The sequence below is a fragment of the Zea mays genome, chromosome 1, assembly GCF_902167145.1.
Source record: "Zea mays cultivar B73 chromosome 1, Zm-B73-REFERENCE-NAM-5.0, whole genome shotgun sequence".
NCBI classification, from domain to species: Eukaryota; Viridiplantae; Streptophyta; class Magnoliopsida; order Poales; family Poaceae; genus Zea; species Zea mays.
The window spans coordinates 80,104,593-80,120,438 of NC_050096.1; the positions used below are offsets into that span (position 1 = coordinate 80,104,593).

Below are 15,846 nucleotides of genomic sequence, written 5' to 3' on the forward strand. Positions count from 1 at the left end.
TGAAGGGCATAATTGTAAATCCTTACAGGCTACGCCCTGTGCCTATAAATAGGTGAACAGTACCTCTGTACTGTTCACGCAATCTTGTAATCATTGGCACATTACGCTGGGATTATTGCTTTCTGCTAAAACGAAGGTACAAATATACCTAAATATTATGTTTCAATATTTAGGTTCATATAATAAAATATATATAAATATTGTTATTCATTTTCGGTATATCTTCCTATAATGTCTTGTGTTTTGTATTTTACTTCATATTGTTTTTCAAGTCTAACTACGAAGATATGACCTTCGTGATATTTCGTTTATGGCCTTCGTCCGGAGCTCATTAAATCCTTGGGGAAATAATGCTTCCGCGGACGAAGGGCATTAATATTTAACATTTCATGTTGCCTTGTTCTTAATTTATAGCATTTGAGAACAAGTCCCCAACAGGCCAACATTCTAATAATTTTGCCAACATGTTGATATCTGGCTTTGCACGAAGGCGAGGGTCTCGACCAAATTTAGTTATGGACTACTTTTTGTTAGTAAAATAATAATATAATGAACACACTTATATGAATAAAGACTAATTACTTGAACTTACACAAAACTGTAGATCCATGTAGTGGTATTTGTCTTCCAACAAGAACAAGGCATCATTGCATGCGATCATCCGAACAGCCATGTTAAAACAATCGGTATCCATCGGCTTATTTACATCCAATATATCTTTAAGTTTTTGAAGACTTAACGAAATTGGATAAGGTTTAGTGCTCTGAATCCAATGTTTCCTATTCAATGAACATTTGTTTTTATAGTTAAAGCAAGAACATATGTGTTGAATATTTACCATGCATATACTATATTAAATGAGAATTAACTTACTTTAAATATTTGTCGTTGTCTATCCCCATGATATATGTGCATAATACAAACATCAGTTCTTGCGTGTTTGTTGATGTTACTTTAGCAGACAGAACATATGGAGATATATATGGTTCAATCTGATGTGATGTATTTGACGATTTAGATAACTCACATGGAGTATCAATTATTTGAACATCACTTGAACTCTCTCCATCTTCATCCACATTGTGGTCAAGATTTTGATGTCTTTTCTTTGTGTTTAATCTCGAGTCCCATAATATTGCAGGTAGCTTAAACCTAAACATTGTTATATCATCCTGCAAGTATATAAATTAGAACAAAAGAAACATTGTTCCTATAAATAAATATACGTCCTCTACCTGAGTTACGTTATCAGATAGGGAGGATCCTGTCCAGTATTCCATATAGTTTATCATCCATAGCCCGCAAGATACCCTAATATGAAATTTAACAGATCAGGTGAGTTTCTATGTATATATGAAAATAAATATAACCAATTTTGTAGAGTTGTGGTCACATGAATTTTACCCATCGGTTTGCATTTGTGTTGTGATCTTCTCTATAACTGGCCATGATGCAACATCAAGGTTCGACCACTTGCCTTGGTAAAGCTCTTTATGTTCTGCTGCAAGTTTAATCTGTCTTTCTATACCTTTTAACTATGTGTATATATAAAACATATCAAGATTTATAGATAACAAATAATGTAATGATGAAATAATCATAATATAAAAGAAATGATTACTCACTGTAGTATAAAGGTCTCGGCGATCCGTTATTTGTTGTCCCATAGAATCAAGTACATGTACCTCATTTTTTTTGCATTCAGAACTGCCAGGTACCAGTGAAAATTTTCTATATTCATTGGAATGAACACCTTCATAGAACATACATTAACATTAATTTGTAAGTATTGTGCACCAATAATTACATATTACATATATTAAAAATGAGATGAGTTTTAGGTCAACCATGTCAGACTGTAAATAGTTGTCCACCCTTTTTTCAATTGTGTCTTCCTTACAATTTAAGAGCACCTTAGGGTCGCCATCACGCTTAAGCAGACTGGAAATGAATGTGTTCTCCAAGAAGACCTTTCCACCTTCTCTATGAAGTAAATGCTCTTCATCCCTAATACAGTGTATATATGCACTGAGGGCCTGTACACCAAAAGAATACAATTAACAGATCAAATATACATGCTAGCTTTAAATATGTATACCATACTGTATAATATGATAATTATAAATATATATACTTTATATTACTGTATATAATATGGACATACAGATGTACTTACTTCGCCAGACACTTGGATGTCACCATGAAAAAGACATTCCATATCATTTCTATTTAACCATGCGCTGTCGATGTCCACCACAACTTGTTTCCCCGGTAATGTTTTAATGTATTCAATAAGCTGAACATCTTCTGGGGTGCACTTATAATCTATACAATGAAAAATATTATACTTAATAAGCAAATGATATATGCGAAAACCAATAAGATGCAATAAGGCAAGAACAAAAAATTACCTTCAGAGACAACTCGAGCTACATTCAATTTCTTTGGTTTCTTATGTTGTGATATTCTAATAAGTGTGTCCAAAGCATCTTGTTTGTTCTGCTCTACCATATCCGCATCAGAACTTATTTGACTTGATTCATTTGGAACATCCAAAGATGTCAGGTGTATCACATCTGTATGAGGAGTGAATGAAACATAAGTCTCTTGACAAAAGCATTTTTAGGAGTACTCATAAGACAATATTTACATTTAGGAGTGTAGATAAGAGAGCCTACCCGGTTGTGTCCCAAGATCGGCTTCAGTTGACACTTTTACATGATTGAAAATACAGTCAATGTCTACTCCCACAACATCGTGTGATTGTTTTGCAGCATTACCAACACTGACCTTACTATCCTCGCTCTCTATATCTATGGCGCACAAGAGAAAAATTAAGTGTCAAAAAAATATTTAATATGCAGACCTTAGTTTTTTGTAATTGATAATAGCACTTACCCAATTCATGTTCATTAGTGTCATTAGTTGACAATTGTGCTGAACAACCACTTCTAGACACAACCTCATACGATGGTTCAGCAGTATTGCCAACATCAGCATTTCCTTCCTCCGCCACTATATCCATTGTGATTTGGTCTGTACCCATCAGATTGAAAGTGTCAAACATAATTTTATTGACAAAAGTATTTTAAGTATATAAAGTACATCGTCAAATAGCACGAAACTAAATAAAACACGAACTTTAGCTTAAGTTCTTCATTCATATAGACGTGACAAGTGAACTTGTATAAACTTACGGAGGAAAGGGACACATGCCTGCCACCATCCTATTTTGATTAAGTATACCCGATGCCATTGATCTTATAGGATGTATATCATGGCATTATTGCAAAGATACAACATTGCTCCTTATAAAAATGCTAAAATAATATGAATAATATATTGTTGTATTATTATGACTGAATTTAGAGGTATCAGAATTTAGCAACAAACAAAGTCACTCTATCAATTTAAAGGTCTCAGAATTTAGCAGCAAACATGTAACTTGGAGTTTAGAAAAAAGATAGCAGCAAACATGTAACTTGGAGTTTAGAAAAAAGAGATAGCAGCAAACAAAGATCTTGTTTGCTTGTGCTAAATGGTAGATCCAAAAAAGATGTTGCTCATCAATATTATTGCATTGAAACAAACAAAATAACAAGAGGGAAAATAGGTTTATACTTTGTTTGATTTGCTGTACCACATAGATAACGATTCCATGTGTTTACTCATAGCACCGCACGAGCATAAACCTATGTATACATAATTATCGTGATATTATAGGTCCCCGTTGCAACGCACGCACAGTAATGGTGTGAAATAGGACATACAAAGACAAATTAACCCTTCGGTCGTAATTGTGATTCTGCCCCTCCTTTGAAAAAGCAGGGATAAAATCACAATTACGACTGAAGGGTAAGTTTGTCTTTGTATGTCCTATTTCACACCGTTACTGTCATCTAACTGAAGCAGGGACTGACTTGTTTTTTCGTTTTCAAAAAAAGAGGCCCGAAATAACAAAGTCGAATTTTGAGGGGCAAAATTACAGTTGCACTTCCATCTAGGGACAGAAAAACAATTGCCTATATTTGCTGATATGAGCCTCTGAGGTTCCTTTAGTCAAACAAATAACTAAAAACCATGTGAAAAATGTCTATAGCAGCCCACATGCAACAGCATCCCATGCTTCACGTGCATTTGGCCATTTCCTAATCACGCAGCCCCATTCTCTCTCAGCCTTTTCTGGCATGCATGTGCTAAGCTCATGTGTCCAAACCCTTATGTAGTCTGGTCTGTTGTCACTATATTCACCCGTTGGCATGTTAATAAACATTTGTGCATCATCTAATTATGGCATATGCATCCTCAGGACAGGTTGCGGTGCTGCCAATAACATAATTAGTAAGTTTTACCTTTTTTCTTCCTCTTACTTCAGAGATCTTCTAAAGATAGGAACTGGAGCATCATCTAATTATGGCATATGCATCCTCAGGACAGGTTGCGGTGCTGCCAATAACATAATTAGTAAGTTTTACCTTTTTTCTTCCTCTTACTTCAGAGATCTTCTAAAGATAGGAACTGGAGCAGCAAACCATGTAGACAGAAGAAAAGCTAAAGGACTACATGTTGAAGTAGTAATAGTTACTGCAGTACTGCACACACTGCATCTGATTTGACTTGTATGGTAAATTGCCCGTCCACGCAGGTTTGAACCACAAAGGTTTCAGCCATACATTTCATTTCCTGAATAGCTGTTTCTTCTAGATCCTAGCGCATGTCTGGGTACCAAATTCAGGCTGAAGGCGACACATTCCCCATGCCAAGACAATCTTTATTATGCCATGACAATGGAAATGATTTGTTCATTTGACTTATAACTTGCTTACTGACAATATTATGACTCATGAGATGCATTCTTTTCCGTGTCCAGTGATATTATAGTTAATCATGATTCAACTAAGCTGACAGTTTATGCCATTGTTGGTTGCAACAATTGTAGGTTCTATACTTTGAAGATTTTGTACCTTGTCAGATATCACAGTCCTCTTTTGATGTGTTGATGAGCACAGACCAGCAAAGCTATGGTTTCAAGTTAAAAAGAGGTTTGCTGGGTGATGAAGGAAATGCTTTTCTTGAGTGGGATAGTATGACATTTGCTCGTATTGGTATTGGCATATTGCTATTCACACTTACCATGAATGATATCCAGTTTCCACACTGTGCACTGCATACTCTTTTGGTCATTCACAGGCCTTTTTTCCAATGAAAGCTTCAATTTATATGTAGAAGGTGGATTTTCTGTCGATCCTTGATTTTCTCTAGCCACTGCTATGCAAGAACAGCAGGGATCTCAACAAGAAAGATACCTTGTGAGGAAGGCACTCAAGTCTGCTCTATCTCACTTGAAAGCAGACCATGCAGGAGATTTTCTTAGTTGCCATGGCCAGAGAGTATGTGCCTTCTACATATATTTTTTTAGTTTTTTTACTACTACCACTCCCTGTCCCAAATTATAGGCTGCTTTGGTTTTTCTAGTTATATATAGCTTTGTTGTGAACTCTGTCACTTTCATTCAAACTGTGAATCCCAGTTCTGTGCATTTTGGGCTGCTCGAGACTTGTATTATAGAGTTGCAGCTTCCTAGGCTCAAACCAATGTTTTCAGATTGGCTGATCGCTCCTGATCGCCAGAGGGGCGATCAGCTGACTAATCACGATTTGTCGGCGACCAGCCCGATTAACCGGGCTCTGATCGGTCAATCGGACATCCTGATCGTCCAGAGCTATAGGAACCGATCAACCTTCATATATATAATAACTACACACCCATGGACATGGCTTCAGGTTCAGGCTTTCAACAAAGCAAACAGCCATACGTGATACGCCAATGGACATGGGCAGCAACAGGCCAACAGCCATACTACAACATGAAGCAAATAATCACTCGAAGGTTTCAGGTTTTCAGCATCTAAGTAAAACTGAAAAAATGCCACATCATTCTTTCTCAGTGCAATGCACAAGCATTTCCACATGGATTCAAATAATGTTTTTTACCCCCTCTGCAGTGATCCAAAATGACAGACCAAAATAAAAATTGGAAAAGAAAAAAGACATAGCTGAGAAAAACAAAGGACAGAGATTCCCTTTCCTGCTCTATTATTAGGAACAGACAAAAAGTTCCCTGGGTTCATAGTACAATATTAGGAAACAGGAAAGCAAAGAAACAACACAAAAAATTACAAGGATTCTAGCCATTGGTTCTTGAGAGGGAGATAGCCATTGGTTCTTGAGAGGGAGATAACTACCCTTCGTTCTATGGACAGCCAAGGAAAATTCTTGCTTGAATTTAACTCTATTTTATGTCTTAGTCGGATCTATTGCATTGAAAGTCCAGTAATTTTGTACTCTCTACTCAAAATTTTGAACTACGAGATATTATTGTACCTTAGTATATTATATATCACGTTCTACGTTTCCTTCAGTTGATTGAAACATGATTATTTTAGTTAATTTTCACGTTGTCATGAATCTCATTTAAAAGTTTTACATCTTATACCAGGTTTTTGAAACATTTGTTGAATCTACACTATTGTACAACCAACATTTGTCCTTGACTACCCAGTTGAGATATCACCATTGGCAAAACCACATCGGAGGTAAACACTCCTATTTCATTTTGCATGGCACCCATATATTATGAGATTCAAATGCTGCAAGATTTTCTATTTCTTAATAAACAATCTATAGGTTTAGTGACATAATAATTAGTACTATTTCAGTTCACAATCTATAAAACTACATCATGTGGTACAGTAGTAGACCATTATGAATATTTTTCCCCTTCAAAACTTTCTTTGTTCCACTGATGGCATGTACTTGAAATAAAAACAAAGGCGGACCAAGGTGGTTGTTTAACTTCGAATAGTCTGTCCGTGATGTAGCATCATAGTACAGCTGTCACGTCCCTGAGGATGTAGCTGTGGGAGCTCGCTGGCCACCGGTTTCCTGCCCGTGGTGGATGGTGGCAAGGTAGATAGCAGGGAGATGAGATAACAGAGAAAGGAGGTGAAAATGGGATTGGCTGTAATTGTTGTTTATTGCTGAACCAGACCTTCCTGATTGATCCCAAATACCCCTCCTTTTGCCTAATTAGCCCCTGTTACGAGCGCCTATAAATGTTTCCGACCGTAACAATAGCTCAAGGTTACACCTGGAAACTGGGGAGAAAAGGAAGATGTAATTCAGTCTGAGTTTTATAATATGTTATTTAGGTGATCATTAAGATAGATGGAAATCACAACTTGCTTGTCAGATCATTTCAAATTCAAATGTGCATTTTCAAATTTGAATGTGTCTATTCAATAACATCTATTCAATGCTCATCTGCTTTCTTTGTTGTATCAACCAAATGACCACTAAACAATAGGAAGCTAAAAAGGAGCCAAAATAGAGAAATAAAAGGCAAAAATACATCTTCACCTAAAAACCAAAATAATTAAATGCATTACAAGTTGTTAATTGCCATTCATTCATCAATGTCAGTTACGACGTAAGGACCTCCTTATAAACGATATTCTTTGTGTATGTTGCGCCATTTATCGCTGAGTTCCTTTCAACCCCCTTCTTCTTCTTCTCATCGTGGACTGGAATGGCAAGTATCTTCACTTTCGATCGAGCGGTGGCCCTTGATAGAGCAACATAAAGTTGACCATGAGAGAACACTGGTTCCGGCAAGTACACACCAACATTAGGAATCGTCTGGCCCTGGGACTTGTTAACTGTCATGGCAAAACTTAGTCTTATCGGAAACTGCTTCCTTTTAAACTGGAAAGGGAACATGTCATCATCAGAGGGGCACAGGGGTATACGAGGCAAGAAAATTCACATTCCAGCATGTTGGCCAAGGACAATTTCAGCATCAATACTGTTTTTTTGGAAACCACGAACCACGAACCTCGTGCCATTTCAAAGTCCATTAGCAGGGTCTATATTCCTAAGCAACATGATTGGGCATCCAACTTTGAGCTTCAGAATGTGCGGGGGTAGTCCATTAGGAGTCAGCGTGTTTAGAAACTCTGATGGGTAATAGTTATTAGGATCATCCACCGTGGTGTCAAAACTATGGTACATCATCTGCTCCCCTTGGAAACGATCGATCATCCTCATATTTATCATATCCACCCAGTCATTCCGTGTAGACAATATTGCTCTTGAAGTGATGTAGCTTGTGTTAGACATGTTTTCATTTAGATTGGGGTAAATGTCATCTATCAGTCTATCAAGGTCGCGGTCATTACCAGTATATGGCACACATACCTCATCTGGAAGACGAACATCACCATCGTTGTTCGCTTCCTCAGTTCCACCACCGACGCGCAACAAATATTATGCAAACCATGGGTCGCTCTGTGCCCTCATGTTTTGAAAAAGCTTTAGGTGGCACATGGATTCCCAGAGGTAAGAACTCCGTAGAGAGGCAGCAACTATCTGAGCCCTTGACCCCTTGCGTACAACAGGAAGTACTTGTCTGAAATCACCCCCGAACACAACAGTCTTCCCACCAAAGGGCAACCTAGACCGTCCCATTATATCACGCATGCTATTGTCTAGCGCCTCAATTGCTTGTCTCTTAGTCATTGATGCCTCGTCCCAGATAATGAGCGATGCTTTTTGTAGCAACTTTGCTGTCCCGCTTTATTTCGTGAAGCTACATACAGCACCATCATCAATAGTAAGTGGTATCTTGAAGCGCGAATGGGCAGTCCTCCCCCCAGGCAATATAGAAGCCGCAACACCAGATGTAGCTGTTGCAACTGCAATCTTGTCCTGACTGCGTAGTGCTGCAAGCAATGCCTTATACAGATAGGTCTTTCCAGTCCCACCAGGCCCATCCACAAAGAACACTCCACCGTTATTGGTGTCAACGACAGATAGGATCTTATCATAAGCAGATCTCTGCTCCTCGTTTAGGGTTTCTTTCAGAGCAACGTCTTCTGTCGTCGGCACTATACTTTCCTCCTCATAAATCTCTCTATCAGTACCATGTAAATCGTCATATCTATCAATGATAGCAGGGAGAGGGAATGTCTTTATGTCTTTACCCATTGACTGCAAAATGTTTCTAATGTCAATCAAGACCATCTGCTGCACATGGATTTTGCTTTGAGTACTACAGTGATAGTCCTCTGACATTGAGTCAAGGTGTCTCTGCCATAATTCTGCCACATCGTTCGGCTCGCAGTATACCAATATTGTTGCAAACAACCTTCGTAGTGCTGACGGCATTTGGTAAATAGCGGCTTCGTTGAGACACTCATCTATTGTGTCGTCTGCTTCAAGCAGTCCCCTCCTTTGTGCTGCCTCACGAAAAGTTGGTAGTGTGTCACCATCTACTGTCCTTAGATCCGCATAGGAGGTAGCACCCGTCACATGGTTTAAGAGAAGTCGAAGATAAAAGCGCTCCCCCTCAGCTGGATGAGCAGAGACTATTCTACCAACCTGTCCACCCGTGTTTCGTTTCCTCCTTTGCCACACCTTGCCCTGCTGCAAAGTGTACCACTCAGGAAAATCACGGTAAAGGATGCCCCGAGCCTCTTTGTGTAGCCCATTTGCCTCAAAATATGCCGTAAGCATTGACCTATCGGCACCTGGACGTTGGACAACATGATTTACTTTAGCACGCTCGTGAAATGACACCATATGCATGTTTTCAAGATGGAGCTGCAGTTGCATCACTGGTGGAGAGTTTTGACTTAGATCAAAGCTGAATATCCTCCAAAGGGCTTCTAGAGGGGTCACCCACCTAGCATCTCTATACTGCTTGATCTCATCAACGTCACCATCAGCCTTGTTTGCGTCTGTCACAGCCACAGACGCACGATCGTGGCCTTTGTATATGTATTTGAACAAGTATTTGACAGCCTTGATGCTCCCACACGCCTCAACATTGATGTGACAGTTGAAGAGCCGGAGGAGGTAAGGGTTGTAAGGGACGACCCATCTGTTGTCCAATTCACAACCTCGAACCGTTTCCTTACGCCCATCATCACGACGCCTATAAATAGGATATGAATCCTTTCCTTGAGACGTTGCATTGCTAAAAGCTCTAGGATAATGGTTTTCGCATGAAGCACGACCCTTAGTGCATGGGCATTTAGGATTTAGCAACCCGCACGGTCCATGCATCATATGCTTGATAACCATCTTGTATAGTTCAGGGTACTTCTTCTTGTCAGGGATCTCAGCGGAGATAAGGTGATCATACTGATCAGGACAAGTTAGCTTGTACTTTCTCTGCATGATGAGTAGGAAATGGACATGAGGCAAACCTCGCTTCTGGAACTCCATGACATAGACATAAGCTCGGATTTTTCCAAGAATATGATGCTTAGTCAATCTCTTCTTCAGTTCCTCTAGTTTTGCATGGAATATGCGAACAACAAGGTCCGGACGATCCTATGGTGACTGCATAGGGAGAAGCTCTCTGGTTATTTCATCCCAATTGGGGTTGCACGTCATAGTGAAGAATATGTCTGGCTTCCCAAACTTCCGCACAAGGGCCATAGCATCCATATACCGACGTCTCATGTCACGAGGACCACCGATAAATGATGTAGACAGCACGGTTCGCTTTCCAATTTTGTCTGCTCTGTTCTCGCCTTCATGCAAGCTATCTACCAAACCCTTGTATAGATCCGCCCTTAATCTGTCTTGGTTTTTACATATGAAATCCAAACGAGAGCTCTCAATCTTGATGTAGGTGTCAACCGCGAACTGTTGGAAAAGCTGCTTCCCATGAAGTATTGGATTGAATATACTTGGACAAATTTGGAATCTGTAGCAGTAATAGTCAGGTACAGACACGCATAGATGGCTAGGTCGTTCTGCAACCGCAAGGTTTATTAATTAGTGTTGCTAAAAACATATTTAACAAAGGATTATATAAGAATCACAAAGAAAGAACTAACCTGTATCATCATTGTTTGCATCACTTCTCCTATGTTGATCGCGGTACGCGTCTACTTCGTCCATGGAAACATTGGACTTAGGAATATTGGCATGCCATCCAAGTTCACCTTTAGGGAAGAACAATGGATATGATAGTGCATCATAGCATCCATGATATGAACGGATGCCGTGGCTTGACCTATCCTTCCCATGTAGCATAACACTATTACTGAATTGACCTCGACGTTCACTCCCCTCAATCCAAATTGCAGCTACCTCCGAAGTAATGGGTGAATTATATAACTTCTGGTTCAGCGTTTGATCAAGGTTCAAGGCGATGTGGTAGTCTTCAATGTTATCAACGTGCCCCATACTCCTAAGGTGCTCAGAGTATGGATTTCCCTTAAGTATTTCAACCAATTGTTTAATAACTACCTTGTCTTTCTCAAATTGTTGTTGACGACATTTACGATATCTATGCTCGAGGCTGGGATCATCATCGTAGAAGTAGAGTTCAAGGTGTTTATGTTCCGCCCCAACTTCCCTACCGAACGACCTTACGTTGTGGTACATCATGCCATGTGCACGAAACGTATAGATACCACAATCCATGTTTGTAGTCATACTGTCAAGACAACAGTACATAGAAGTGAACGAGAAATGGCCGTTAAAAAATCGAATGTTATCACGAAAGTGCCTCGCATCAGCATCTGAAAACTCCCACAGCCTCCTAAGCTGGAGCGGTGTCTCGAATGCGGCTAAATTAATCTGTCCATTACGACAACAAAATCCAGGTGGTTCATACTGAAACTTCTTCGCTTTGCAGTAATCGCAGTCAGCAACAGTGCTCAGCAAATGTGTTTCTTTAGGTATGTTACTATACACCTTGTCGTACAAGTCAGGTACGTCAGGGTTGACAGTAAAGGCATCTTGGGTTTCATCAATCTCAATATCCTCACCAGATTCACCATCTAAATTTGTTTTGAAAGAACAAAGGATAAGACATACAACTTTAGAAACTTTTAAATCATATATCCTATATTAAAAACATTATGTAAGTACCTTGCCCAGCGAATAGGTATCCTTCTTCGTCATCATCATCTTTTTTAAAAAGTACAGTCTCATCAGCATCCTCTATAAAGAGCACACCTTAATCATATTAACCACTAAGAATAATTAGGGAACTAATGATGGAATGAGCTTGTAATTACCATTGGTGGTAATAGTCGAAGATGTCAAGTGCTGCTTCCCAACGTCTACTCCTTCGGTCATTTTGTCACTATTTGTGGCAGGGACTGTACACAGATGTCTTTGTCGTCTAGGAGACTTTGTCAGTTTCTTTGTCTCAACATCCTCAGTCACCGATGGAGTAGGAACAAATGGTGTTGGGATCAATTCAGGAATAGCCATGAGCTCGGAGCTAAATAGAGACCCAGTAGGTGCTTCAGCATCTGTTGAACTCCACACAAGCTCCGGGGTAAAAGTAGGGTTCTCAATGGCGATTGAGTCCTTACTTAGCATAACTTGTTGTCTTATTCTATAGTTTTCCCTTGCTCTCTTTTGAAATGGTTTCATATTACGCAACGTCCTTTGTTCCTTAGTTTGAGTTGCACATCGAGCTCTTTCTCGGATTCTCTTACGTTCCTTTGGATCTAACACTTTTGAATACTCATGGTGTACAACATTTTCTTTGTTGTGTGACGCACGACGTTTCTTCAATTCATTTTTTGTTTCATCACTCATCGCCGCGTATCGTGCTCTTTCCTTTTCCCGTTTACATTGCCTTGCATCCGCACATCCTACTAAACCATTATAGGTTTTATTTTTTAAAATCTTATTGAAATGTCAAATAAGGCATCTTATATTATTAGTAGATATACCTTCAACAGTGATGTTGGACAGTTCTTTTAATGGAGAACGAACATCATTAGTTTGGAGCGGATCCATCTACGTATTTCAGGCAGCCACAAAACCTATATGAGAGGATGAATCACCTTATCATACTTCACCAAAGGATAAGATACGCTCAATTTCTAATCTAATCAGATAACATTGAACCTTAGAGATAGGGAAAGTACTAACGAGCAAATTGGTACGTTCAGTTAAATGGTAGACAATCAATGAGAATCAAAGTCAACATATAAGACTAACTCCAACACGGACCTCTAAAGGGTCCTATTGAGAGCACCTAGAGGGGGGTGAATAGGTGATCCTGTAACACTTCAAAATCTTAAGCCACAAAACTTGGTTAATCGTTAGCACAATAATTGCCAAGTGGCTAGATCGGAATCCTCAACAAAACACAACAACCAACAAGGATCAATCACAGAGATGACACGGTGGTTATCCCGTGGTTCGGCCAAGACCAACGCTTGCCTACTCCACGTTGTGGCGTCCCAGCGGACGAGGGTTGCAATCAACCCCTCTCAAGCGGTCCAAAGACCCACTTGAATACCACGATGTTTTGCTTTGCTTATCTTTATCCCACTTGCGAGGAATCTCCACAAATTGGAGTCTCTCGCCCTTACACTTAAAGTTCACAAAGAAGCACGGAGTAAGGGAGGGAAGCAACACACACAAATCCACAGCAAAATGCGCACACACACGGCCAAGAATAGAGCTCAAAAGACTATCTCAAAGTTCTCACTAGAACGGAGCTCGAATCACTGAGAATGACAAACGAATGCGCAAAGACTGAGTGTGGATGATCAAGAATGCTCTAAGGTTGCTTCGTATCTTCCTCCATGCGCCTAGGGGTCCCTTTTATAGCCCCACGGCAGCTAGGAGCCGTTGAGAGCAAATCTGGAAGGCCATTCTTGCCTTCTGTCGTTTGACGCACCGGACAGTCCGGTGCACACCGGACACTGTCCGGTGCCCGATTTCCTTCCTTAAATAGCGAAGCCGACCGTTGGCGGCCTTGGAGCCGTTGGCGCACCGGACATGTCCGGTGCACACCGGACAGTCCGGTGCCCCCTTCTAGCCGTTGGCTCGGCCACGTGTCCCGCGCAGATCGCGCGGCCGACCGTTGGCCCGGCCGACCGTTGGCTCACCGGACAGTCCGGTGCACACCGGACAGTCCGGTGAATTATAGTCGTACATCGCCGGTAAATTCCCGAGAGCGACTAGTTCGCCCAAGTCAGTCTGGCGCACCGGACACTGTCCGGTGCACCACCGGACAGTCCGGTGCTCCCAGACTGGGCAGGTTCTTGGCTGCTCGAGCCAACTCATTTCCGATCCGATTTTTCCTATTTCCAGCACTTAGACACAATACATTAGTCCATAAAACAATGTACTAAGCCTGAGAAACATACCTTTAACCTTGATTTGTACTTTGTCCATCCATGGGCATAGATTCACATTTAAGCACTTGTGTTGGCACTCAATCACCAAAATACTTAGAAATGGCCCAAGGGCACATTTCCCTTTCAATCTCCCCCTTTTTGGTGATTTATGCCAACACAACATAAAGCAACTAGAACAAGTGCAATATCACTTCAAATAAAACTCAAATTTATTTTGATTCAATTTTGGCATATATGGATCATCCTTTGCCACCACTTGGTTTGTTTTTGCGAACCAACCTCAAATTTCTATCTCTAAGTCAAACACACATGTTAAGGCATAAAGAGAGTCATTCCAAGAGTATTTGATTCAAGATTTCAAAAACTCCCCCTTTTTCCCATAATCAACATTTCTCCCCACAAGAAGCCAACTTTTGACAAGAGAGACAATAAAAGAGTTTTGACAAAACAAAAAACTCTATTCTACTATTTTCAAAATCTCTCAAGTGGTAGCTGATCCATTTATCGCTTTGGCCTTTATTTTCTCCCCCTTTGGCATCAAGCACCAAAACGGGATCAATCTTGGCCCTTTAACCCCATTGCCTCACCAAAATCTTCAATTAAGAGCAAATAGGCAATAAGAGTTAAAAGATGAACTTGGAAAAGTTACTCTTTTCATCGGAGTGCAGTGGAAGTCTTGCATGGTCCAAGTCCACCTTTTCCCTTTCAATTCTCCTTCGAGACTAAATCAAGCAAACTCAAGCATATGGTTAGTCTCAAAGGGTCAAGTTGTAACACATCTCCCCCTAAAACTGTGCATCACTTTGCAACGGACTTGTGAGGTCCAGGGAGTGTTTGTACAACTTGAGCACCATACTAAGCAACAAAATGCAAAAAGGAACATGATCAATAGCATAAATACATGTGTGCTACAATTCAATCCAAGTTCCACGAATCTAAGACATTTAGCTCACTACGCAGCCTGCAAAAGGTCTTCTCATCTAGAGGCTTGGTAAAGATATCGGCTAGCTGGTTCTCGGTGCTAACATGAAACACTTCGATATCTCCCTTTTGCTGGTGGTCTCTCAAAAAGTGATGCCGGATGTCAATGTGCTTTGTGCGGCTGTGTTCAATAGGATTTTCCGCCATGCGGATAGCACTCTCATTGTCACATAGGAGTGGGACTTTGCTCAGATTGTAGCCAAAGTCCCGGAGGGTTTGCCTCATCCAAAGTAGTTGCGCGCAACACTGTCCTGCGGCAACATACTCGGCCTCAGCGGTGGATAGGGCAACGGAAGTTTGTTTCTTAGAGTTCCACGACACCAGGGACCTTCCTAAGAATTGGCACGTCCCCGATGTACTCTTCCTATCGACCTTACATCCAGCATAGTCGGAATCTGAGTATCCAATTAAGTCAAAGTTAGACCCCTTAGGATACCAGATCCCGAAGCAAGGCGTAGCGACTAAATATCTAAGAATTCGCTTCACCGCCACTAAGTGACACTCCTTAGGATCGGATTGAAATCTAGCACACATGCATACGCTAAGCATAATATCCGGTCTACTAGCACATAAATAAAGCAAAGAGCCTATCATGGACCGGTATGCTTTTTGATCAATGGACTTACCTCCTTTGTTGAGGTCGGTGTGTCCGTCGGTTCCCATCGGAGTCTTTGCGG

The 15,846-nt window shown here is 40.5% G+C and overlaps 1 protein-coding gene and 1 long non-coding RNA gene across 2 annotated transcripts; one reads left to right on the forward strand and one right to left on the reverse strand.

Annotated features, from left to right (window-relative positions):
* Window positions 1–574: 574 nt before the first annotated feature.
* On the reverse strand, window positions 575–1,519 carry LOC118473060 (uncharacterized). Its single transcript, XM_035961477.1, has 4 exons — window positions 1,405–1,519; window positions 1,236–1,311; window positions 874–1,172; window positions 575–779 (listed from the first exon to the last, which is right to left on the reverse strand). Exons 1-4 carry the CDS (start codon window positions 1,416–1,418, stop codon window positions 575–577), a joined length of 594 nt encoding a protein of 197 aa, XP_035817370.1. The 5' UTR covers window positions 1,419–1,519.
* Window positions 1,520–6,094: 4,575 nt separating this feature from the next.
* On the forward strand, window positions 6,095–7,233 carry LOC109943651 (uncharacterized). The gene is made up of 2 exons (XR_002266700.1): window positions 6,095–6,595; window positions 6,881–7,233. It is a non-coding gene; the product is annotated as an uncharacterized lncRNA (long non-coding RNA).
* The last annotated feature ends 8,613 nt before the right edge of the window (window positions 7,234–15,846 follow it).